The sequence below is a fragment of the Ranitomeya variabilis genome, chromosome 2 (genome assembly GCF_051348905.1).
Source record: "Ranitomeya variabilis isolate aRanVar5 chromosome 2, aRanVar5.hap1, whole genome shotgun sequence".
Classification (NCBI taxonomy): Eukaryota; Metazoa; Chordata; class Amphibia; order Anura; family Dendrobatidae; genus Ranitomeya; species Ranitomeya variabilis.
The window spans coordinates 481,724,053-481,749,443 of record NC_135233.1 but is presented as its reverse complement, the minus strand read 5'-3'; the positions used below and the strand labels follow the sequence as shown (position 1 = coordinate 481,749,443).

The window sequence follows — 25,391 nt, the reverse complement described above, 5'->3', positions numbered from 1 at the left end:
GGCTATGGTCAGGAGGATAATTCCTGGGTGGTCGCCTCTGATGTGCATGCAGCCGATTTAGTTCGTGCCTTTCACGCCGCTCATCCTGATCGCCCTGGTGGTCTTGGTGAGGGTTCGGTGACCCCTCACTAAGGGGGGGGTACTGTTGTGAATTTACCTTTTGGCTCCCTCTAGTGGCTACTAGTGATTTGACTCTGGGTATGTCTGTCATCCCTTGTATGCTCACCTGGGTCGTTAGGTCAGGGGTGTTGCTATATAAGCTCCCTGGACCTTCAGTTCAATGCCTGGCAACGTTGTTATCAGAGCTAATCTGTAGTGCTCTTGTCTACTGATCCTGGTTCCTGCTTGATTAAGCTAAGTCTCCTTTCTTGCTTTTTGCTATTTGTTTTTGTTTGCATTTTTGTCCAGCTTGTATATAATCTGTATCCTGACTTTGCTGGAAGCTCTAGGGTGGCTGGTGTTCTCCCCCCGGGCCGTTAGACGGTTCGGGGGTTCTTGAATCTCCAGCGTGGATTTTTGATAGGGTTTTTGTTGACCATATAAGTTATCTTACTACATTCTGCTATTAGTAAGTGGGCCTCTCTTTGCTAAACCTAGTTCATCTCTGTGTTTGTCATTTCCTCTTACCTCACCGTTATTATTTGTGGGGGGCTTGTATCCTACTTTTGGGGTCTTTTCTCTGGAGGCAAGAGAGGTCTTTGTTTTCCTCTTCTAGGGGTAGTTAGCTCTCCGGCTGGCGCGAGACATCTAGCGACCAACGTAGGCATGTTCCCCGGCTACTTCTAGTGTTGGCGTTAGGAGTAGATATATGGTCAACCCAGTTACCACTGCCCTATGAGCTGGATTTTTGTACTTCGCAGACTTGCTGATTTCTCTGAGACCCTCGCCATTGGGGTCATAACACCGAGGTGTAAATCTACAGATGCTGATATATTTCATATGATGTGGACGTGTCCGAGACTGGCTGCTTTTTGGTTGGTAGTTTTGAGTCGTGTGCAAGGAGTCTACAAATGCACAGTACCGAGGGATCTGATGGTGTGCATGTTGGGGTACGTGGATGAGATTGGAGTGGATAACAACCTGAAGACAGCTATTGCCAGATTGCTGTATATGGCCCGGAAATTGGATTAAGGATGAACCGCCTTCAAGAAGAGAATTCCTCCAATATGTGAAGCAGGGCCTGATACTGGAAAAGGGGTTTTATCAGAAAAGAGGGAAAATTGAAATGTTTGATAAATTGTGGTCTCCGTGGCTTGCCATGGGATAGGTTCGTTATAGAGAACGGGTGAATCAAGGCCCTGAATTAGTGACAACATAACACGTGGCCTACAGTCCTTACTGAGGGGATAGTCATCCTATAGATTTGATGATGGAGCTATTAAACAAGGTGGGCTGTCTTACTGGGAGGGGGCGGGATAAGTTGGGATTGCGGGGGTTCGTTTGGGGGGAAAACTTTGTATTGAAAACAAGAATGTAACATGTCAATTGTAATGTTATTCTTAATAAAAAATTTATTTGAGTAAAAAAATAAATAAATAAATGCACAATGCTTTTCCTTTTTCCTTGGCAGGGTTTCCGATTCAAGTCAGAAAAGGGACGCTGTTGTGAATGTGTCCAAGTAGCTTGTATCGTCACTCTTTCAAATGGAACAGAATTAGAACTCTTGGTAAGTATGAACCAATTAGACTCTGCCCACATGCATTATGAAGGCTCCATTGGAGGCCCTATTGCAGATTTGGCCAAAAATACCTAAATTAAGTTGAAAAATACTGTATTTAGAATTGAGAGTCATCAGTGGTTGATACCTTTTAATGGCTAACTGAAAAGATAGTAACAAATTGCAAGCTTTCGAGACTACTCAGGTCCCTTCATCAGGCATAGATGAATAGAAATTCTGAAGAATCACATATTTATGCACAACACAGCACATAAGTTACCTTTTAATGCAAGTAATTTCATGTCCATAATGCTGTTATCGGGGAGACAAAAATGTATTGCCACAGATAGATCCATTCTTTTTTCTCTCCACTGGCTAACACGGTACCAAGATATATATCTTTCCTGTATTAAATTAGGTTGGACATCATTAGTGGTGCTATTTGAAGCTCATGGGCCACAGTGCAAAAGCTCCAATGGGCCCCAAGTTGTTGTAAGTCTTTAATAGCATTGGTCTTTTTATATAGACTAAACTGACGTTTTGGGTCCTCTTAGGCTCCAGGACTCAGGTGTGATTGCAATCCCTGCACCTATCGTACTTTTGCCCCTTGTCATCTTGTCAAAAACCCAGCAGACCCCATTTTGGTCAGTTTTGATCCTGTGGGCCATTGTTATATGACAATAGATGAGTTAAGCTTTGTCATCTTATTCATTGCTTTGCTTCTTTGAAGAATGGTGTAGAAATGCCCCAACCCGATAGTGAACAAAGAAGGGCTTAACTTATGAAGGGTTTTCAGTGTGAACTCAACGCTGAAAAATTTTGAGGAAGAAAAGAGATAGTCCAGCTTCATGGAAAAGCATTTTCTTTTATTAGGCGTCCATACAAACTGGTGACATGGTAAAATGAGAACATCTACGTGTTTCTGGTGCTAAGAGCTCCCTCAGTCATCACGTCTGGTGTTCCACGCCGTTGTGCTTAAGTAGTTTCCTACTCCGGTGCACACAGTAGTGGAATAATTAAAATAAAACAAATAAAAACAAAGTTGAAAAAACAGTACAAAACATCACATAGTTCTTCTGTGTGATATATTAACCATTTCTGGAACATAATAGCATAGGCAGATAAAATGTATTACATATTAGTTTTTTGACTAAATACTGAAATACAGTATATAAATAGCTATTCTTATGATATTAGATTTTTGAGGGGTTATAAGGGAAATGAATAGATAGAAATATATTGCAGTATAGTAATATTTTTTATTTAATAATATAACATGATATCCTTGCATAAGTTGAGTTCAGCAGGTACTCGTGTATTTAATTAAAAAATCCTCCATGCTTCTCTATTTTTCAGTATCCATTCAAAGTCTCCTCCTTTTTTGATCAGATCGCATGTCTTTGTGGGTTTTAGGTAAAGCGTTTAGGAAGGGAATAGTGGGAATAGTGATTTTCAAATATTCTGCTTACTTTTTATCAAAGATATTAAGTTTGGTCCCTTCATCAATGATTTTATGTATGGATTTACTAACAGAATTTTATGAAGAGGCTAGTAAATGGTGGTATCAGATAGTAGATCAGATCAGTGATCCATTAAATATTATAACTGGTACTCCTAACCACCACTGATCCTTCTTTATTCGACCATTAGATGATGATGTTATCATTAATTCCTAGCGAGATTTAAGTTGTGATACACTTAGAATAGCATTTTGATTACATTTTTCATAATATAAGGTTTATGATGATGATGCCTTGAGATCATCCTCATACATTTTATTTTGAAAAAGGTTCATGGCTTTATTTCTTGCCTGGATCGGTCAAAATTGTGAGTTAGACATGTTGATTTTGTCCGGATTTTTAAGATTACTATTGTTTGAACTTTTAAATTGTAAGTCTGTCATAGTTGTTAATGCTACTTGTCCGTTAAAATGGAATGATCTGAAGGCATTGTCATCAGGTTTGCAAGTTGTAGATAGATTATTAGACATTTCATCATTAGATAAGTGATATTTAAGTACATTTTGCATGAACCTGTACATCACATATCGTGGAAAATAAACCAAATTCATAGGATGGGGCAAAGTTCATTTCCAATGATGGTAGTTTGATTTGTTCCTGATTTAGGGGAAAGGATAAAAAGTTGATGACATTGTTGTAATTCATCTATGAATAGTTGGCCCGTGCAAAATTTTCGCACATTGGTTGTCAGGGGCGCAGGCAATTTCAGGAAAATCAGCCTGGTCAAATGTTAATGTATTTAATGAGATGATGAACACAGAGAGGTATTTATATATGGAGAATTGGTAATACAATACATTGGTTTGATAAGTAGAGGCTAAAAAATGTCTTGAGGTTGTGGTGCCACCTGCAGGTTATTCTTTTTTTCTGCAGGTTTCTGAAAATGAATGTTTAAACTGTATTTACTAATCAAATCGTGAATGTGTGGTTTGTTTGTGTCTTTTCTTGCTGATGGGGGCAAGTTTACCTTTCAAATGGTGTATTATTTGTGTGTGTGGGGAGAAGTAATCACCAAAAAAAGCAATGCATGTTTACAAATGTGTTTCCATATGGGACTTACTATTTGTGTGTGGGGGGTGAAGTGATCACTGAAAAAGCAGTGCATGTTTATGAATGTGTTTGCATATGTGATTCACCTGCAGTGAAGTGTGCAATCCTCAAATTTGCCTGAAATAGGCTGGGCAAGCACTTCGGCAAGCTGGAAAAACCCCAAGGCAAATACCACCTGCAGGTAATTTGACCTTTGAAATGGTGTATCATTTGTGTGTGTCGGTGGAGTATAAATGGAGCAACTTGAGGTTGTGGTGCCACCTGCAGGTTATTGTTTTTTTCTGCAGGTTTCTGAAAATTAATGTTTAAACTGTATTTAATGATCAAATCGTGTATGTGTGGTTTGTTTGTGTCTTTTCTTGCTGAAGAGGGCAAGTTTACCATTCAAATGGGGTATTATTGGTGTGTGTGGGGCGAACTGATCACCAAAAAAGCAGTGCATTTTACAGATGTGTTTGCATATGTGCCTCACCTGCAGTGATGTGTTTAATCCTCGAACTTGCCTGAGATAGGCTGGGCAAGCACTTTGGCAAACTGGAAAGACCCCAAGGCAAATGCCACCTGCAGGTAATTTGACCTTCGAAATCGTGTATCACTTGTGTGTGTCGGTGGAGTATAAACGGAGCAGGTGTGCAACTGAATAGGCAGTTCATGTTTACAAATGTGTTTGCATATGAGACTCACCTTCAGTGAAGTGTGCAATCCTCCAATGTGCCTGAAATCAGCTGGGCAAGGAGTTCGGCAAGCTGGAAAGCCCCTAAGGCAAATGACAGGATTTGTTTGTGATGTCTGCCACCTGCAGGTCATTTTTCCTTACTGCAGGTTTATGAAAATCAATGTTTAAACTGTATTTTGTGATCACATCGTGGATGTGTGATTGGTTTGGCTATTTTCTTGCTGAAGGGGGCAAGTTTCTCTTTCAAATGGTGTATCAATTGTGTGTGTGGGTGCAGTATGAACATAGATACAAAGTAATCACCGAAAAAGAGTGTTTTGAAATAATATATAAGGATTCCTCAGATCGTATTTGGGTGTGTCTTTGTGAGCTCTGATGTTTTCTGCCTCTCCATCTGTTGCAATTTTTGGCAGCATTCTGGGTTTGTTTCTTGTAATAAGAGGTTTTTTTAAGCCTGCAAGGCATCAGAATCAGAGTCCTAGGTTGCATCACTAAACAGCTAAAAACTCAATTTCACTAACATTTTTTATGACAGTGAACACAGTAACAGTCTTAGGACCATGTCACAAGCATCCAAACATTTTATTAACTGTCACAAAAATAATGCATCATCATTAAAAATCTATGCCATCGGACACATAAAAAAATAAAAATGGAGGATCCTCAAAAATAGAGAAGCATGGTGGATTTTTAAATTAAATACACGAGTACCTGCTGGACTCAACCTTATTCATTGCTCTTATATCATCAAAACTCTAATATACTGTGAATAGCTATTTATTTTTCAGTGTTTAGTTAAAAAACTAATAAGTAATACATTTTATCTGTCTATGCCAATTGTATGTACCAGAGATGGTTAATACAACACACTGAAGAAGTATACCATGTTTTGCTCTATCTGTGTTATGCAGTTTTGTTTTTCATTGATTGTTTAATTATATCACTAGTGCGTGCACTGGAGTAGGAAACTACGTAAGCGCAACAGTGTGGAACACCGGACAACATGACGAAACTTGTGACTCAGCAGCGATCTCGCTAGCGATCTCGCTTAGTGAGACGGGGGCTTAAGGGAGCTCACAGCAATAGAGACACGTAGATGTTGTATGCACACCTAATAAAAGAAGATTTGCTTCTCTGTGAAGCTGGACTACCTCATTTGTTCCTCTGTTTGTGGCGTCCAGGTGGTACACTGTCTGTGCTCTGGATCATGGCACTTACATACAATCTGGAGCAAGATTACTTATTTAGCTGAAAAATGTATGACATGTTCAAAAGTTTCGTCTTAAAAGACATTTTAATTTTCTCTTTTAGAAAAGTGTAATATGTGGAACAAGTCAATCTACTTTGAAAAGGATATTATAGATCCTACAACTTCTGCTTCTGTTGCTAAATTTGAAAATTCCAAGATTCAGTCATTCATTGTTTGGACCGTTGTGCAAAACATGATCACTTTTCATGTGCATATTCATGTACATATATATTCCTGAATTAGTTCTTAACTGTTACTGTATATTCTACTTTTACTAGAAGTTGTATCATCTTTGCACTGAAATAACTTTTTTACTGCCAGAAAAGTTCTTTAATTTATTTTGCCAAATGATAGAGATTTGGCTGTTATACTATATACAGGGTGGGTCATGTATATGGCTACACCTAAATAAAATGGGAATGGTTGGTGATATCAACTTCCTGTTTGTGGCACATTAGTCTATGGGAGGGGAAAATCTTTTCAAGATGGGTAGTGACCATGGCGGCCATTTTGAAGTCGGCCATTTTGGATCCAACTTTATTTTTTCCAATGGGCAGAGGTTCATGTGACACATCAAACTTATTGAGAATTTCAGAAGAAAAACAATGGTGTGCTTGGTTTTAATGTAACTTTATTCTTTCATGAGATATTTACAAGTTTCTCTTTGTTTGCAGCCATTGACATGTCGCAGAGGTTAACAAGAGAGGAGCGGATATAAATTGTGTTGATGTCTGGTGACCGCATTACCTGGGTCATTGCAGCAGATTTCAATGCAAGACACCCTACGCAAGACAACTGTCACCATTCCCATGTTATTTAGGTGTATCCATATAAATGGCCCACCCCAAAAAAGTTTGCCTCATCACTGAAAATAATGTTCTGTGTAAACTGAGGGTCCTGTTCCAATTTTTGTTTTGCCCATTCTGCAAATTCAGCACACCATCTTGGTCACCCTCGTTTAGATACTGCAGGAGCTGGATTTTGTAAAGGTGCTATTTGTGAGTAACTAATACCCGCCGTAGGGATGTTTGACTGATGCCAGATCGGCACTCTGAATTTGCAGAATGGGCAAAACAAAAATTGGAACAAGACCCTCAGTTTACACAGAACATTATGTTCAGTGATGAGGCAAACTTTTCTGGGTGGGCCACTTATATGGATATGCAGTGCCCCAGAGACCTGGTTGTTGCAGTAACATCGCTCCACCGCTAAGGGGAGTGATGGTACGTCTGATGGCACTGAATGAGTTCACCTGACCAGGTATCACAGACACCAATACACTTCATAGTCTGGCCTCCAGGGGGAGCAAAGGGCACTATGCCTTAGGCCACTCCTCACAATCTGGTAAAACTGGGGGTTAGATAGAAAGTTAGACAGAAAGCTGACTGGGTTGGAACCAGGCAACATCCTGTGGCAGAGGGTGTTGCAGGGGAAGATTCAGGGGGGTCCCTGTCAGGGCTGGGATCCTGACAGAGGCCTAGCGAACAGAAAGAATGTTACGGGACCGCGCCTGCACTTCATCGCGGCGTTACCTCAAGAAAGGACAAGAAGCGAGGTTTATTGTGAAGAGTGAGAAACGAGATCAAAGCAACAAGGAGAAAACACCAGTAGGAGTCGTGCTGTAAGATCGAGGCAACATCCTACTGAGGCGTGTAGCCGGTGGCCGGAAACGCCGAGGAAGTACTGGCTCCAAGCCTTACTTCAAACCAACGGCAGGACAGTCAGTTATAGGCGGGCTGTCTCACCTAAATCACCTTAGCAGACATAGGGGGCAACAGTGGGAGAAGGGCGACTCTAGGGTCCCGGAAGAACTCCAGGCCTACCCGTCATACGGGTGCATCCTAGCCATGTCATCTGGGGACGGAGAGGAACATCAGAATCAGTTGTGAGGGAACATCAGAAACAGACACAACAGTTGTGAGGACTATCCCGTAGTGCTAAGCAGGGAAGGACTACAACACACAAGCGCTAGAAGGAAGGCACAGATTTCCACCTGCAAAGGGAACTCTGGAGGTGCCATCGGACCGGCCGGTCTCAGACAGCCCTGTTAACCTTACTCTGGATTGAGAATCCCGAAGCCTTCAGTAAAGAGGTAAAGAGACTGCAACCCTGTGTCCTCGTTATCTATCACACCCTGCACCACACATTATCACTCTTAACTTTTACTGGATGCCCCTTAGCAGGGTCACGGACCGGGTCTAGCCACCGTGACAATCCCAGAACCGAGACAGAGAGGCCCGGTACCAGGTACCCCTCGGCCCTGCGACAGTGGGGGCACTCCAACTACACCTAAATAACATGGGAATGGTGACAGTTTTCTTGCATGGGGTGTCTTGTATTGAAATCTGCTGCAATCACCCGGGTACTGCGTTCACCAGACATCAACACAATTTCTGTCTGCTCCTCGCGTGCTAACCTCTGCGACATGTCAATGGCTGTAAACAAAGAGAAACTTGTAAATAACTCATGAAAGAATAAAGTTACGTTAAAACCAAGCACACCATTGTTTTTCTTGTGAAATTCTCAATAAGTTTGATGTGTCACATGAACCTCTTCCCATTGGAAAAAATAAAGTTGGATCCAAAATGGCCAACTTCAAAATGGCCGCCATGGTCACCACCCATCTTGAAAAGTTTCCCCCTCCCATATACTAATCTGCCGCAAACAGGAAGTTGATATCACCAACCATTCCCATTTTATTTAGGTGTATCCATATACATGGCCCACCCTACATATTTATAATTATGTATTATAATTGCTATTAAATAATTATTGTGCTGACCATAACTTAAAATCCAGAAGTTAGATAAACATTTTGAGTAGGTTAAACTTATAATCCTCTTAATAGACTGTTTAAAAGAGTTGTTCAGTCAGAATATATTAATGACCTGTCTATAGGATAGACCATTAATATAATATTGTAGCAGTCAGACGCCTGGCACCACAACTAATCAACTGTTACAAGTTTAAGATGTAAACACAAGGAATGGAGATGCATTACACACCTCCATTTAATGTGTAGTAGCCAGTCCCAGGCACTGCAGAACAGCTCTTGTTCAAAAGAGTAGAAGCTCTTCTGCGGTGCCCAGCAGCGGCCGCTATTGAATTTGAATACATAGTGCCTCTGCATTCAATACGTTTATATCCAGGCACCACAGGAGCTTGTAGTCCTGCGGACATGTCATCAGTACATTTTGACCAGAAACCCACTTTAAGGTACATAACTAACCACCCTACATTTAGGTTAAGAGGCCTAAAACCCACACTAGATTTGGGCAGGTGCAACACAGTTTTTGAAAGAAAGCTGTCATGTTTTTATTTTTACCATAACTTATATATAAAAAGTAAATATTATTTTATTTTACTAGGATAACTCTACCTGGTACCCACCTGATAATAAATGTATATACTATGAATGTCATAAAGTGAATGGACAATTTATCTTGAAGGAAAAGACTCCATTGTGCAGTGTACATAATCAAAGTGACTGTTCACTGGTAGGTTCCAATTAAACAGTTCTATACATTCTATTAAATCTTATGCTGTGTTACTTCAGTATTATGTCATTGTGTATTATTCTGCAGTTCTTCATGATCTACTATTTTTAAGTTGACATGCTATATTTCTACTTTTACATAAGCTGTTGTTCTTGAATAAAACTCTGGTTCAATTCTGGTCTAAATCATTGTAGCACACTTATACGATGCACTTAGATGATGCAAAGGCAGACTAAAAAAAGCATTGATTTGTTTTGTAACCAGAGACACCTAATAAATCCCCGACAGAGCCATGAAGTCTAGCATATACAAAACCAAGACAAAAAAACTTCACACAAGGCAGAAAGTACCATAAAACATATATCTTTATTATAGACTATTGTATAAAAATACACGGCAATACCACAAGTACAAGAACAGTGGGGGACCAACGATAAACTCCCCAAGTCCACCTCAATAGCGCAGCACAAAGCTTGCACAAAATAATTAAGCATAAATCAGTTAATAAGGCATGAAGTGCCCTCAGTAGTGTTGAGCGATACCGTCCGATACTTGAAAGTATCGGTATCGGAAAGTATCGGCCGATACCGGCAAAATATCGGATCCAATCCGATACCGATACCCGATACCAATACAAGTCAATGGGACTCATGTATCGGACGGTATCCCTGATGGTTCCCAGGGTCTGAAGGAGAGGAAACTCTCCTTCAGGCCCTGGGAACCATATAAATGTGTAAAAGAAAGAATTAAAATAAAAAATATAGCTATACTCACCTCTCCGACGCAGCCGGGACCTCAGCGAGGGAACCGGCAGCGTTGTTTGTTTAAAATTTGCGCTTTTACTTGGTTACGTGAATTCCCGGCTTGTGATTGGTCAGGGCGGCCATGTTGCCGGGACGCGGACCAATCACAGCAAGCCGTGACGAAATTACGTCACGGCTTGCTGTGATTGGTCCGCGTCCCGGCAACATGGCCGCCATTAACCAATCACAAGCCGTGACGTCACGGGAGGCTGGACTTGCGCACTTTTTAAAAAGCGCGCGTGTCCAGCCTCCAGTGACGTCACGGCTTGTGATTGGTTAATGGCGGCCATGTTGCCGGGACGCGGACCAATCACAGCAAGCTGTGACGTAATTTCGCCACGGCTTACTGTGATTGGTCCGCGTCCCGGCAACATGGCGCCGTGACCAATCATAAGCCGGGACGTCACTGGAGGCTGGACACGCGCGCTTTTTAAAAAGTGCGCAAGTCCAGCCTCCCGTGACGTCACGGCTTGTGATTGGTTAATGGCGGCCATGTTGCCGGGACGCGGACCAATCACAGCAAGCCGTGACGTAATTTCGTCACGGCTTACTGTGATTGGTCCGCGTCCCGGCAACATGGCGCCGTGACCAATCATAAGCCGGGACGTCACTGGAGGCTGGACACGCGCGCTTTTTAAAAAGTGCGCAAGTCCAGCCTCCCGTGACGTCACGGCTTGTGATTGGTTAATGGCGGCCATGTTGCCGGGACGCGGACCAATCACAGCAAGCCGTGACGTAATTTCGTCACGGCTTGCTGTGATTGGTCCGCGTCCCGGCAACATGGCCGCCCTGACCAATCACAAGCCGGGAATTCACGTAACCAAGTAAAAGCGCAAATTTTAAACAAACAACGCTGCCGGTTCCTTCGCTGAGGTCCAGGCTGCGTCGGAGAGGTGAGTATAGCAATATTTTTTATTTTAATTCTTTCTTTTACACATTTTTACATTAATGTTGTTTCGATACCGATACCCGATATCACAAAAATATCGGATCTCGGTATCGGAAATTCCGATACAGCAAGTATCGGCCGATACCCGATACTTGCAGCATCGGAATGCTCAACACTAGCCCTCAGTGAGCAGAACAGGACTAGTGAGTATACAAATGTATATGTAGAAAAATGTAATTATACATAAAACAATAGAAATATAGATGGAAGTAATAAAGTATCAAAAATAACAAAAGTTCTGTATAAGCACAATGAGGACAGAGCGTAACACTGTCAGCAGCCTACATACACGTAACAGACATTTGGACATAAGGCATAGTTACCAGTAAGGGAGTGTACAGAGGACCCACCACACCCGATGCGCGTTTTGCAAGAAATGCTTCGTCCAGTACCCTTCTCGGGTGTGGTGGGTCCTCCGTACACTCCCTTACTGGTAACTATGCCTTATGTCCAAATGTCTGTTACGTGTATGTAGGCTGCTGACAGTGTTACGCTCTGTCCTCATTGCGCTTATACAGGACTTTTGTTATTTTTGATAATTTAGTACTTCCATTTATATTTCTATTGTTTTATGTATAATTACATTCTTCTACATATACATTTGTATACTCACTAGTCCTGTTCTGCTCACTGAGGGCACTTCATGCCTTATTAACTGATTTATGCTTAATTATTTTGTGCAAGCTTTGTGCTGCGCTATTGAGGTGGACTTGGGGAGTTTATCGTTGGTCCCCCACTGTTCTTGTACTTGTGGTATTGCCGTGTATTGTTATACAATAGTCTATAATAAAGATATATGTTTTATGGTACTTTCTGCCTTGTGTGAAGTTTTTTTCTCTTGGTTTTATTTTGTAACCAGTTGGAGGTTTATTGGAAAATGTTGGCATGTATATTATCTCATTACCTTATTTTTTGGACTATAGGACACACTTTTTTCCTCCAAAATTGTGAAGGAAAATGGGGGGTGCGTCTTGTAGTCCGGATGTACCAGCTCTGGCTGTGGTGGGGAGGTAGGGAAGTGGCAGCAGGTCACAGAGGCAGGAGTTGGCTGCTGAGGCTGACTCCTGTGCCCGCTGCTAAATAGAAATGAGTATTCACTGCATTCCATGCCCAGGGGCATGGAGGGCAATTAATATTCATTTCTCTTTAATAGCATCCTGGTATGATTGGCCAACACGCTCGTCCTGGTATGCATGGCCCCATCCTTATCCTGATATGATTGCCCCCACCCCAATCCTGGTATGCATTGCCCCATCCGAAAACATTTAAAAAAAAATTGCAAACTCTGTCACAGCACATGCATGGAGAGCCGGTTTGTTGGGCTCTCCATGCATGTGCTGTGGCAGTGACACAGCTGCGACACATGCAGCTATGGTGCTCGTCAGACGACACAATCCAGGAAGCCGGGTTCCCTCTGCAGCTTATTCAGTAAGCACTACAGCTTGCCGAGTAAGAGGGAATCCGAACATATTTGCTCAACTCTACACATGACACCTAGCTTGAGTGAACTCTTGAGTAAATGAGCTATGCATGTCTGATATTACCAGTTGTCAGTATCGGGCAAAATTGGGTAGATGCCAAGACCTACTGTATGACCATTATCATTGCAGTAAACATGCTATACACTTATAGAGTTGACTGTAGACAGTGGACTATTATCTGATGGTGATAACTTACATGTACCTGGTGCTAGTTCTGTCTGTGTTTATTACAGGACAATGACAGATTTTGTTTTAAAGCACACTATTGTCACAATTTCTCACCAGAAAAAAATTATTTCTTATGACGTAGTGTACTCGTGATTTTAACTCCTCTATACTTATTATTCACAATCTACAGGGGTATACGTACAAACAGCTTCCAGACGAATGCTGTGGGCAATGTGTCCAGACAGCCTGCATCATAACAATTAAGAATATTACTAAAATATTGCAGGTAACAGTATTGCTTCAATCTATTGTGAAAGAAAATTGGAACCCTCTCTCTTGTACATGATATAAGATTGTTTGTTGTTAGCCTAATCTTCTCACTAAAGCTAAAAGCTTTAGACAGTGTTCACACATTGCCATCAAGGTTATATTTTTTTGAAATTTTGAGACTCTTGGCAAATCATTGGATTTTTGTCGTAACTGTGGCAAAAAAGTACAACTTGACTAATTTACGTAAACACTGCTTTGGTATTACATTTGTATTTAAACAAGAAAGTATTCTTGTACAGATACAAATGCAATACTCCTGTACTTTTCACTCAAGAACCATAACTTTTTACTTTTAATCTTCATTTAACAAAGCCCTTTGAAGGCTTGAATTTTGTGGCATGAGTTGTAGTTTTGAATGGCATCATCAAAGAGATTTTCCCACGAACAAAATACATTTTCATTAATACAACCTTGAATAATAATAATTTCCACAATCAAATGGATTAAAAAAACATGTTCCTGTCTTGAGATAATCTTGTAAATGTGCCCCTGCAGTGTACTGTGTAATGGCTATGTTTGACCATGCAGGAACATGGTCTGATCATACCACATCTCCTGGGCAGGGGAGGAAGCTAAGGAGAGTATACAGAGATTACAGTATGGGTTTGCAGTTGACTCTTTTGTGAGGTAAACATGTTTTGAAACAGGCAGGGAAATATTTTTGCCTACGGAAACCAGCAGCAGCGATTCCCTGCTGTCCTGTCTGTATCCTCTCTTTTGCTTCCTCCCCTGCCCAGGAGCTGTGGTATGATCAGACCATGTTCCTGTACGGTCAGTCACAGCCATTACACAGTACATAGCAGGGGCACATTTATAAGATTGTCTCAGGACAAGAAAACATTTTTAACACTTTCATTTGTGAAACTTATTTCTATTTCAAGATCTATTAACTTAAAGGGAACCTGTCACCCCCAAAATCGATGGTGAGGTAAGCTCACCGTCATCAGGAGCTTATCTACAGCATTCTGTAATGCTGTAGATAAGCTGCCAATGTTACCTGAAAGAGGAGAAAAAGACATTAGACTATACTCACCCAGGGGCGGTCCAGCTCCGATGGGCGTCTCAGGTCCGGTACAGCGCCTCCCATCTTTATTCCATGACGTCCTCTTCTGGTCTTCACGCCATGGCTCTGGTGCAGGCATACTTTGTCTGCCCTGTTGAGGGCAGAGCAAAGTACTGCAGTGCGCAGGCACCGGAAAGGTCAGAGAGGCCCGGCGCCTGCGCACTGCAGTACTTTGCTCTGCGCTCAACAGGGCAGACAAAGTACACCTGCGCCAGAGCCACGGCATGAAGACCAGAAGAGAATGTCATGGAATGAAGATAGGAGGCGCCGGAGCGGACCTTTGACACCGATCGGACCGGACCACAGCGGGACCGCCCCTGGGTGAGGGTAATCTAACCTCTTTTTCTCCTCTTTCAGGTAACATCGGGGGCTTATCTACAGCATTACAGAATGCTGTAGATAAGCCCCTGATGCCGGTGACCTAACCTCATCATCAATTTTGGGGGTGACACGTTCCCTTTAAGTGTATTTCGTTCATGGAATTTCCCTTTTAATTTTACCACATGATGTCATGAAAGACAAGAAAAAAATCAAAGTAGGTAACTTTTTTTTACAATTTCAATACTGTTATGATTATAGCAAGTTTATGGTTTTTTCATTTTAAAAACGGTCTTCAGTCGTTATATTCTGAGACCCATCATTTTTTATTATTCTGTCAGTAGAGTAGTAGGAGGGGTTGTTTTCTTGCAGGACAAGCTGTAGTTTTAGTGATATATTATTTGGATTAATTGCTTAAATAAATTTTTTATCCCTTTTTATTCCTTTTTTTTTTTTGCTAGGTGACACGATCAAAAACAGCAATGCTGCCAATTTGATTTTTTTTCCATTATGGCATTCATTGCATGAGATGAATATTTTTGTATTTTATTAGTTTAGATCATTATGGATGTGGTGATAAGAAATAAATATTTTTTTTATTTTTTAGATTTTATTATTTTGATTATGGGAAAAGGGGGGGGGGATTTCTCTTTATTTTTTTAATGTTTTTTAACAAGTTATATCAACTCCCTTAGGCAATGCAATACATATATATAATTTAAGTCCAGTCACAGATTTGGCTTCATAGGAATAGTAGCATAACAGACACAGGGGCCAAAGGAAGGCTCTCGCGGTCACGACAACTCATCAACACCCTGCAATCATGTTGGGGGGAGATGGTCAATAAAGATGACCTACAACTCCACCCAAACCACCTAAATTCCACCATCAATGGCATATAAGAGGTGAATTTATTGATTGGACTAAGCTTTGATCACAGCAGTTACTTTCAGGTGCCAGCTGTACAATGAAGCCGGCACCAGTTATATGTATTGGACTGAGCTTCTGAGCCTCTGCATATTGAAGGAGCATTTCCACTGTACATGTACGGTCCGGGTCGGCAAGGGGTTAATATGTCACATAGAGAAAAATACATGTGGTAAGAGAAGAAAAATACATCAACAACGATATTCTTTCAGGATCTGCCATGTAAATTGCATCATCACGAATTCCTTTGATCATAATAGTGGAAAACAGTAACAACATGCAACAGTATTAGATAAATATTCCTGAACTTAAGACTAATGTCATTGGCATAGAAGTTCAGCTCCATCGAATTGTGTATGACAACAACAAAAAATAAATACCAAAACCTCCATTTTCATTTCTTCTAGCCTGGGCAAACCTGGACAGAGCCTGATAATTACTGCAGCTACTATGAATGTGTGTCAACTCAAAACAAAATTGAACTTGTCCATAAAGTAAAAGTGTGCCAAAATACAACCTGTGCATTGGTAAGTTACTCTTTATTATTGTAAAATATATTTTAACAGATAAAGCTGTATCGTTGAAGAGTAGTCTTTACAGTCAATCAGATCAGAAGAAAGATTCATTGATACAATTATGTTCTTCCACAGCCATTATACAAATTTTAGTAACAACTTACTAACTGTACAAATTCAGTAGATTATTACAAAACCCTCAGCAGGCTGTAATCTCTACAACCATTGGCTGATCCTATACATGTTGCAAAGTTCAGCACGACTCACAAGGTACCATCTTGATAACTTAAATGAGGTTAGCTTATTAGGATTAAGACAACTTAAAGATATTGTCCGGGACTAGAGATGAGTGTACCTGAACTGTAAAGTTTAGGACCGTACCGAACACATAGTGTTCGGTCACAAGGTTCCAAACACGGGTTTCCATGGGAAACCATGTTACAGTTTGTGTCCAGTAATAAACATTATAAATATTATACTTACCTGTCCAGAGACGCGTCCTACTGTCCCGCTGTCTCCTGTCTGCATCTGCTTCCAGGGCCACCCATTACCTTCCGGCGGTATTCACTGTACTCAGCAGTCTTCAGCTTCTTCTGGCAGTGTTCGTGCGGTGACGTAACTACACAAACACTGCCGGAAAAAGCCGAAGACTGCCGAGTGCAGTGAATACCGCCAGAAGGTAATGAGCGGCTCCGGAAGCAGATACGGCCGGGAGACAGCGGGACGGGAGGACGCGTCACTGGACAGGTAAGTAGAATTATAAAGATTTTATTAATTTTATTCTTTCTTTTACAGCCCAATCCTATATCTGTAAAGTCCAAGTTCGGGGTTCGGATGCAAGTTCACATCATCTCTGGCTCCAAACTCGAATTTTACAGAAAAACTCGGGCAAACCCGCCGATCCCGAACATCGGGGGGTTCGCCCATCACTATCTGGGACGTTAACATTAATGGTCTATTCTTATGCAAACATGCTGAAACTTTTCAAAGTGTTTTATTCCAGAATTCTGGCTTAAACACTTTAATAAATCGGGGCCTAAATTTTTAATGTTCCAGCTGAGAAATTTACATGATGGTGATTGCATACTAATTATTCCTTTGGGTAATTCAACATATTTTGTCATACTTTAGGGATCTGAATATGAAAAAATTGAAGGTCAGTGCTGCGGCGAGTGTGTACAAGTCAACTGCACTGTAGAGTTGCCAGACCATACAATCAAAATCTTAGAGGTAAGATTATGAATATGTAATGTACATGCCCCCTATTTGGCTTACCTAATTAATCTTTGACTCAAGCAGGCAGAAAACCAATAATATTTATGCAAAAAAAATTCTGTGCCTGCGATGACTGATAGATTCAATCCATTTTTTGAAGCACTGTGTTCCTGATCTTTAAGCAAGCTAGCAGCTTTTTCTACATTTCATCTGAAATTTTGCCTACCTTCATTATATCTGAATATTTGTCTACCTAAATATTATCTTCATAAATTTTATTTTTGCTTAAAATGTTTTCTTCATTGGAGAGGCATATGCCAAACTTGCTCAGACACTGAGTCGGCAAGTGAATATGTTATCCCATGCACTCTGACATTACCCTCATCCAATGAGGATTGGAAACATTGAAAGAAGAACCCCAAGACTTCTACTGCAACTGTCCATAAATTAGTTACCCCTTTTCATCTTCACTCTAGGAGAATTATCAGTCCCCTTTTCATAGATGACTTAGTTCAGCTAATGGTGGCTTAGATATTTACAGTACATAGTATATGCAGAGCAAATTTCTAACCTCAAACCAAAATTCTATACACACCAAACCCCATAGTTGGGTACCTCTTGCCACTATAAAGATAACAAAGTTTTAACACTTTTGCCCAACATAGGGCTCATTACAAATCCATCCATATATGCATGAGTATTTTATGTGCAATGTCTATTTGATTTAGGCCGTATTGTATGGGTGTCTGTAAATTGTGGATGTGAGCGCAGCATGCACTACATTGCCCTGTCTTACAGACTTTAACAATTCATTCAGTATAAAGGCAGCTGCTTCACCTCTTGGTAATGTGGTTAAAGAAGTGTTATGACCCCAATGGCGAGGGTCTCAGAGGAACGTGGAAGTCTGCAGAATACAAAAATCCAGCTCATAGGGCAGTGGTAACTGGGTTGACCATATATCTACTCCTAACGCCAACACTAGAAGTAGCCGGGGATCATTCCTACGTTGATTCTAGATGACACGCGCCAGCCGGAGAATATAGCTACGCCTAGTAGAGGAAAACAAAGACCTTTCTTGCCTCCAGAGAAGGGGACCCCAAAGCTGGATAGAAGCCCCCCACAAATAATAACGGTGAGGTAAGAGGAAATGACAAACACAGAAATGAACCAGGTTTAGCACAGAGAGGCCCGCTTACTGATAGCAGAATAAAGAAAGGTAACTTATATGGTCAACAAAAACCCTATCAAAACCCACACTGGAAATTCAAGAACCCCCGAACCGTCTAACGGTCCGGGGGGAGAACACCAGCCGCCTAGAGCTTCCAGCAAAGGTCAGGATATAGATTTGGAACAAGCTGGACAAAAATACAAAACCAAAACAAATAGCAAAAAGCAAAAAGCAGACTTAGCTGATATAACTGGAACCAGGATCAGTAGACAAGAGCACAGCAGACTAGCTCTGATAACTACGTTGCCAGGCATTGAACTGAAGGTCCAGGGAGCTTATAGAGCAACACCCCTAACTAACGACCCAGGTGCGGATAAAAGGAATGACAGAAAAACCAGAGTCAAAAAACTAGTAACCACTAGAGGGAGCAAAAAGCAAATTCACAACAGTACCCCCCCCTTAGTGAGGGGTCACCGAACCCTCACCACGACCACCAGGGCGATCAGGATGAGCGGCATGAAAGGCACGAACTAAATCGGCCGCATGAACATCAGAGGCGACCAACCAGGAATTATCCTCCTGACCATAGCCCTTCCACTTGACCAGGTACTGAAGCCTCCGCCTGGAGAGGCGAGAATCCAAGATCTTCTCCACCACGTACTCCAACTCGCCCTCAACCAACACCGGAGCAGGAGGCTCAGCAGAAGGAACTACAGGCACAATGTACCGCCGCAACAAGGACCTATGAAATACATTGTGAATAGCAAACGACACAGGAAGATCCAGACGAAAAGATACAGGATTAAGGATTTCCAATATCTTGTAAGGCCCAATAAAACGAGGTTTAAATTTGGGAGAGGAGACCTTCATAGGAACAAAGCGGGAAGAAAGCCATACCAAATCACCAACGCGTAGTCGGGGACCCACACCGCGGCGGCGGTTGGCAAAGCGCTGAGCCCTCTCCTGTGACAACTTCAAGTTGTCCACCACATGATTCCAGATCCGCTGCAACCTATCCACCACAGAATCCACCCCAGGACAGTCAGAAGGCTCCACATGACCCGAAGAAAAGCGAGGATGGAAACCAGAGTTGCAGAAAAAAGGCGAAACCAAGGTGGCGGAACTAGCCCGATTATTAAGGGCAAACTCAGCCAACGGCAAGAATGTCACCCAATCGTCCTGATCAGCAGAGACAAAACACCTCAAATAAGCCTCCAAAGTCTGATTGGTTCGCTCCGTCTGTCCATTAGTCTGAGGATGGAAAGCAGACGAAAACGACAAATCAATGCCCATCCTACTACAAAAGGATTGCCAGAACCTGGAAACGAACTGGGATCCTCTGTCTGACACAATATTCTCAGGGATGCCGTGCAAACGAACCACGTTCTGGAAAAACACAGGAACCAGATCGGAAGAGGAAGGCAGCTTAGGCAAAGGAACCAAATGGACCATCTTGGAGAAGCGATCACATATCACCCAGATAACGGACATGCCCTGAGATAGCGGAAGATCAGAAATGAAATCCATGGAGATATGTGTCCAAGGTCTCTTCGGGACAGGCAAGGGCAAGAGCAAACCGCTGGCATGAGAACAGCAAGGCTTAGCTCGAGCACAAGTCCCACAGGACTGCACAAATGACCGCACATCCCTTGACAAGGAAGGCCACCAAAAGGACCTGGCCACCAGATCTCTGGTGCCAAAAATTCCCGGGTGACCTGCCAACACCGAGGAATGAACCTCGGAAATGACTCTGCTGGTCCACTTATCCGGGACAAACAGTCTGTCAGGTGGACAAGACTCAGGCCTATCAGCCTGAAATCTCTGCAACACACGTCGCAGATACGGAGAAATAGCTGACAAGATAACTCCATCTTTAAGAATACCAACAGGATCAGCGACTCCAGGAGCATCAGGCACAAAGCTCCTAGAAAGAGCATCGGCCTTCACATTCTTTGAACCTGGTAAATACGAGACAACAAAATCAAAGCGGGAGAAAAACAATGACCAGCGGGCCTGTCTTGGATTAAGGCGTTTAGCAGACTCGAGATACATCAGATTTTTGTGATCAGTCAAGACCACCACACGATGCTTAGCACCCTCGAGCCAATGACGCCACTCCTCAAATGCCCATTTCATGGCCAACAACTCCCGATTGCCCACATCATAATTTCGCTCGGCAGGCGAAAACTTCCTAGAGAAAAAGGCACAAGGTTTCATAACAGAGCAACCAGGGCCTCTCTGCGACAAAACGGCCCCTGCTCCAATCTCTGAAGCATCCACCTCAACCTGAAAGGGAAGTGAGACATCGGGCTGGCACAAAACAGGCGCCGAAGTAAACCGGCGTTTCAACTCCTGGAAAGCCTCCACGGCAGCAGGAGCCCAGTTAGCTACATCGGAGCCCTTCTTAGTCATATCCGTCAAAGGTTTCACAATGCTAGAAAAATTAGCGATAAAACGACGGTAGAAGTTAGCGAAACCCAAGAACTTCTGAAGACTCTTAACTGACGAGGGCTGAGTCCAATCAAGAATAGCTCGGACCTTGACTGGGTCCATCTCCACAGCAGAAGGGGAAAAAATGAACCCCAAAAAGGGAACCTTCTGTACACCAAAGAGACACTTTGAGCCCTTGACAAACAAAGAATTTTCACGCAAAATTTTAAAGACCAACCTGACCTGCTCCACATGCGAATCCCAATTATCAGAAAAAACCAAAATATCATCCAGATAAACAATCAAAAATTTATCCAGATACTTCCGGAAAATGTCATGCATAAAGGACTGAAAAACTGAAGGCGCATTGGAGAGCCCAAAAGGCATCACCAAGTACTCAAAATGACCTTCGGGCGTATTGAATGCGGTTTTCCATTCATCACCTTGCTTAATGCGCACAAGGTTGTACGCACCACGAAGGTCTATCTTGGTGAACCACTTGGCACCTTTAATCCGGGCAAACAAGTCAGACAACAGCGGTAAAGGATACTGAAATTTGACAGTGATCTTATTTAAAAGCCGATAATCAATACAAGGTCTCAAAGATCCGTCCTTTTTTGCCACAAAAAAGAATCCCGCACCAAGAGGGGAAGAAGACGGACGAATATGTCCTTTCTCCAGAGACTCCTTGATATATGAACGCATAGCGGTATGTTCAGGTACCGACAGATTAAACAGTCTTCCCTTAGGAAATTTACTGCCTGGGATCAAATCTATAGCACAGTCACAGTCCCTATGAGGAGGCAGTGCACTGGACTCAGACTCACTGAAGACATCCTGATAATCAGACAAATACTCCGGAACTTCCGAAGGCGTAGAAGAAGCAATAGACACAGGCAGGGAATCCCCATGAATACCACGACAGCCCCAACTTGAGACTGACATAGCCTTCCAGTCCAGGACTGGATTATGGGTCTGTAACCATGGCAGCCCTAAAACAACCAAATCATGCATTTTATGTAAAACCAGGAAACGTATCACCTCGCGGTGTTCAGGAGTCATGCACATGGTAACCTGTGTCCAATACTGCGGTTTATTTGCTGCCAATGGCGTAGCATCAATACCCCTAAGAGGAATAGGATTTTCTAATGGTTCAAGAGTAAAACCACAGTGCTTAGCAAATGACAGATCCATAAGACTCAGGGCAGCACCTGAATCTACAAACGCCATGACAGGATAAGACGACAGTGAGCAAATCAAAGTTACAGACAGAATAAATTTAGGTTGCAAATTACCAACGGTGACAGGACTAACAACCTTAGCTATACGTTTAGAGCATGCTGAGATAACATGTGTAGAATCACCACAGTAGTAGCACAAGCCATTCCGGCGTCTATGAATTTTCCGCTCATTTCTAGTCAGGATTCTATCACATTGCATTAAATCAGGTGTCTGTTCAGACAACACCATGAGGGAATTTGCGGTTTTTCTATCACATTGCACCGAATTAGGTGTCTGTTCAGACAACACCATGAGGGAATTTGCGGTTTTGCGCTCCCGCAACCGCCGGTCAATTTGAATAGCCAGTGCCATAGTATCATTCAGACCTGTGGGAATGGGAAAACCCACCATAACATTCTTAATGGCCTCAAAAAGGCCATTTCTAAAATTAGCGGCCAGTGCACACTCGTTCCAATGTGTCAGCACGGACCATTTCCGAAATTTTTGGCAATACACTTCAGCCTCGTCCTGCCCCTGAGACATAGCCAGCAAGGCCTTTTCTGCCTGAATCTCAAGATTGGGTTCCTCATAAAGTAAACCGAGCGCCAGAAAAAACGCATCAATATCAGCCAATGCCGGATCTCCTGGCGCCAGCGAAAAAGCCCAATCCTGAGGGTCGCCCCGTAAGAACGAAATAACAATTTTTACTTGCTGAGCAGAGTCTCCAGATGAACAGGGTCTCAGGGACAAAAACAATTTACAATTATTCATGAAATTCCTAAACTTAAACCTGTCTCCGGAAAACAGTTCAGGAATCGGTATTTTAGGTTCTGACCTAGGATTTCTGATAACATAGTCTTGTATGCCCTGCACACGAGTAGCCAGCTGGTCCACACTTGTAATCAAGGTCTGGACATTCATGTCTGCAGCAAGCATAGCCACTCTGAGGTAAAGGGGAAGAAGAAAAAAAAAAAAAAACTCAGAATCTTCTTTCTTATAATCCCTCTTCTGCAATGCATTAAACATTTAATACTGGCCTGGCAAACTGTTATGACCCCAATGGCGAGGGTCTCAGAGGAACGTGGAAGTCTGCAGAATACAAAAATCCAGCTCATAGGGCAGTGGTAACTGGGTTGACCATATATCTACTCCTAACGCCAACACTAGAAGTAGCCGGGGATCATTCCTACGTTGATTCTAGATGACACGCGCCAGCCGGAGAATCTAGCTACCCCTAGTAGAGGAAAACAAAGACCTTTCTTGCCTCCAGAGAAGGGGACCCCAAAGCTGGATAGAAGCCCCCCACAAATAATAACGGTGAGGTAAGAGGAAATGACAAACACAGAAATGAACCAGGTTTAGCACAGAGAGGCCCGCTTACTGATAGCAGAATAAAGAAAGGTAACTTATATGGTCAACAAAAACCCTATCAAAATCCACACTGGAAATTCAAGAACCCCCGAACCGTCTAACGGTCCGGGGGGAGAACACCAGCCCCCTAGAGCTTCCAGCAAAGGTCAGGATATAGATTTGGAACAAGCTGGACAAAAATACAAAACCAAAACAAATAGCAAAAAGCAAAAAGCAGACTTAGCTGATATAACTGGAACCAGGATCAGTAGACAAGAGCACAGCAGACTAGCTCTGATAACTACGTTGCCAGGCATTGAACTGAAGGTCCAGGGAGCTTATATAGCAACATCCCTAACTAACGACCCAGGTGCGGATAAAAGGAATGACAGAAAAACCAGAGTCAAAAAACTAGTAACCACTAGAGGGAGCAAAAAGCAAATTCACAACAAGAAGCCTTCTTCTTCCCATCGAAGTTATACTCTTAATATACTGCAGTCATCACATAATGTAGTACTGTTTACTTACAATTACTTGTAATTCTTCTCTTTTCTCTGTTTTATGTAGAAAGAAGTATCAGACTCAAGTATCAGAGTCAGGTATCAGAGTCAAGTATCAGACTCAGGTATCAGACTCAGACTCAGGTATCAGAGTTAAGTATCAGACTCAAGTATCAGACAGAGTATTTCTGATGTTTGACTTTGATTTGTGACTTTGATATGTGAAAGTCAGGTATCAGAATCAAGTATCAGAATGAGGTATCAGACAGAGTATTTCTGATGTTTGACTTTGATTTGTGACCATGTGTGAAAGTCAGGTATAAGAGTCAAGTATCAGAATGAGGTATCAGACAGAGTATTTCTGATGTTTGACTTTGATTTGTGACCATGTCCTAAAATGAACACTGTCCCTGCATTTATCATTCCCCTCTCCAACTACTGACCTAGCTGTTCCCTCCTCCCCTGCCAGGGAATCTGCAGTGATGGCTCCTGCAGGGAAAAGAGACCTCCTGTTTCTACATAGAACTTAGAAGGATTCAGCTAGTCTGTTTTTAATCACGTGATATCATAGACCTCATGGAAAAGATAAGAATTAGCTGGGTAGAAAGGCAAAATGAGCAATTGTAAGTACACAGTGCTATATAATATGATGATTGCAGTATAAAGAGGAAACAATTGATGGAAGTGTTTCTTTAAAAATACATAAACAAATTAGTGTTACAAATTTGACATTCACTGTGAAGGGATAAGACATAGTATGTGTCATTTGTTTATAGGACACAGTTTACTTAACATCTCTGCCTCAGTGAAGTCTACCCTTTGATAATTTTTATTTGTAAGCCTAGGGCTTTGAAGTTTAGAATCTAGTAACTATAAGGGAAGGTTCATATGACCGAATTCTCCACATCCGAGAAAAATGATTCGATTATTTTGAACAAACTTTGATCAGAGTTTGAGAAGAGTGACATCAGTTTTTGTCAGATGTGGATAGAAAAAGAAGTTTCTTCACATTCTCCATTCTGTTAGTCCGTGAAAATCAGACCACACTCGGATGTTATTGTGGTCCAATTTTTTTCAAGAACCCATAGACTTGCGTTGCCGATTTTGGTCCGACTTCAATCATTTTTTCTGCTGACCATTCAATCTTACGAAAAAATTGTACATGTGCACAGCTTCATTGTATCTCATAGGTACGAGTGCTATTCATGAAAACAATGAATAGAGCATGTACGAGAAAATCTGTCGTATGCATGAGCCCTAAAACGGTAGATAAAATATATGGCTTAATTTTATTTTAATTTCCC

The 25,391-nt window shown here is 42.0% G+C and overlaps 1 protein-coding gene across 1 annotated transcript in view; it reads left to right on the top strand.

Annotated features, from left to right (window-relative positions):
* The window catches only part of LOC143809634 (intestinal mucin-like protein), a 146,514-nt gene that overhangs the window by 103,730 nt on the left and 17,393 nt on the right, over positions 1 to 25,391 (top strand). Inside the window, exons 11-15 of the mRNA XM_077292685.1 lie at positions 1,571 to 1,666; positions 9,521 to 9,649; positions 13,241 to 13,336; positions 16,096 to 16,215; positions 17,335 to 17,433. Coding sequence (XP_077148800.1) covers positions 1,571 to 1,666; positions 9,521 to 9,649; positions 13,241 to 13,336; positions 16,096 to 16,215; positions 17,335 to 17,433 — 540 coding nt within the window. The remainder of the gene's footprint in view (positions 1 to 1,570; positions 1,667 to 9,520; positions 9,650 to 13,240; positions 13,337 to 16,095; positions 16,216 to 17,334; positions 17,434 to 25,391) is intronic.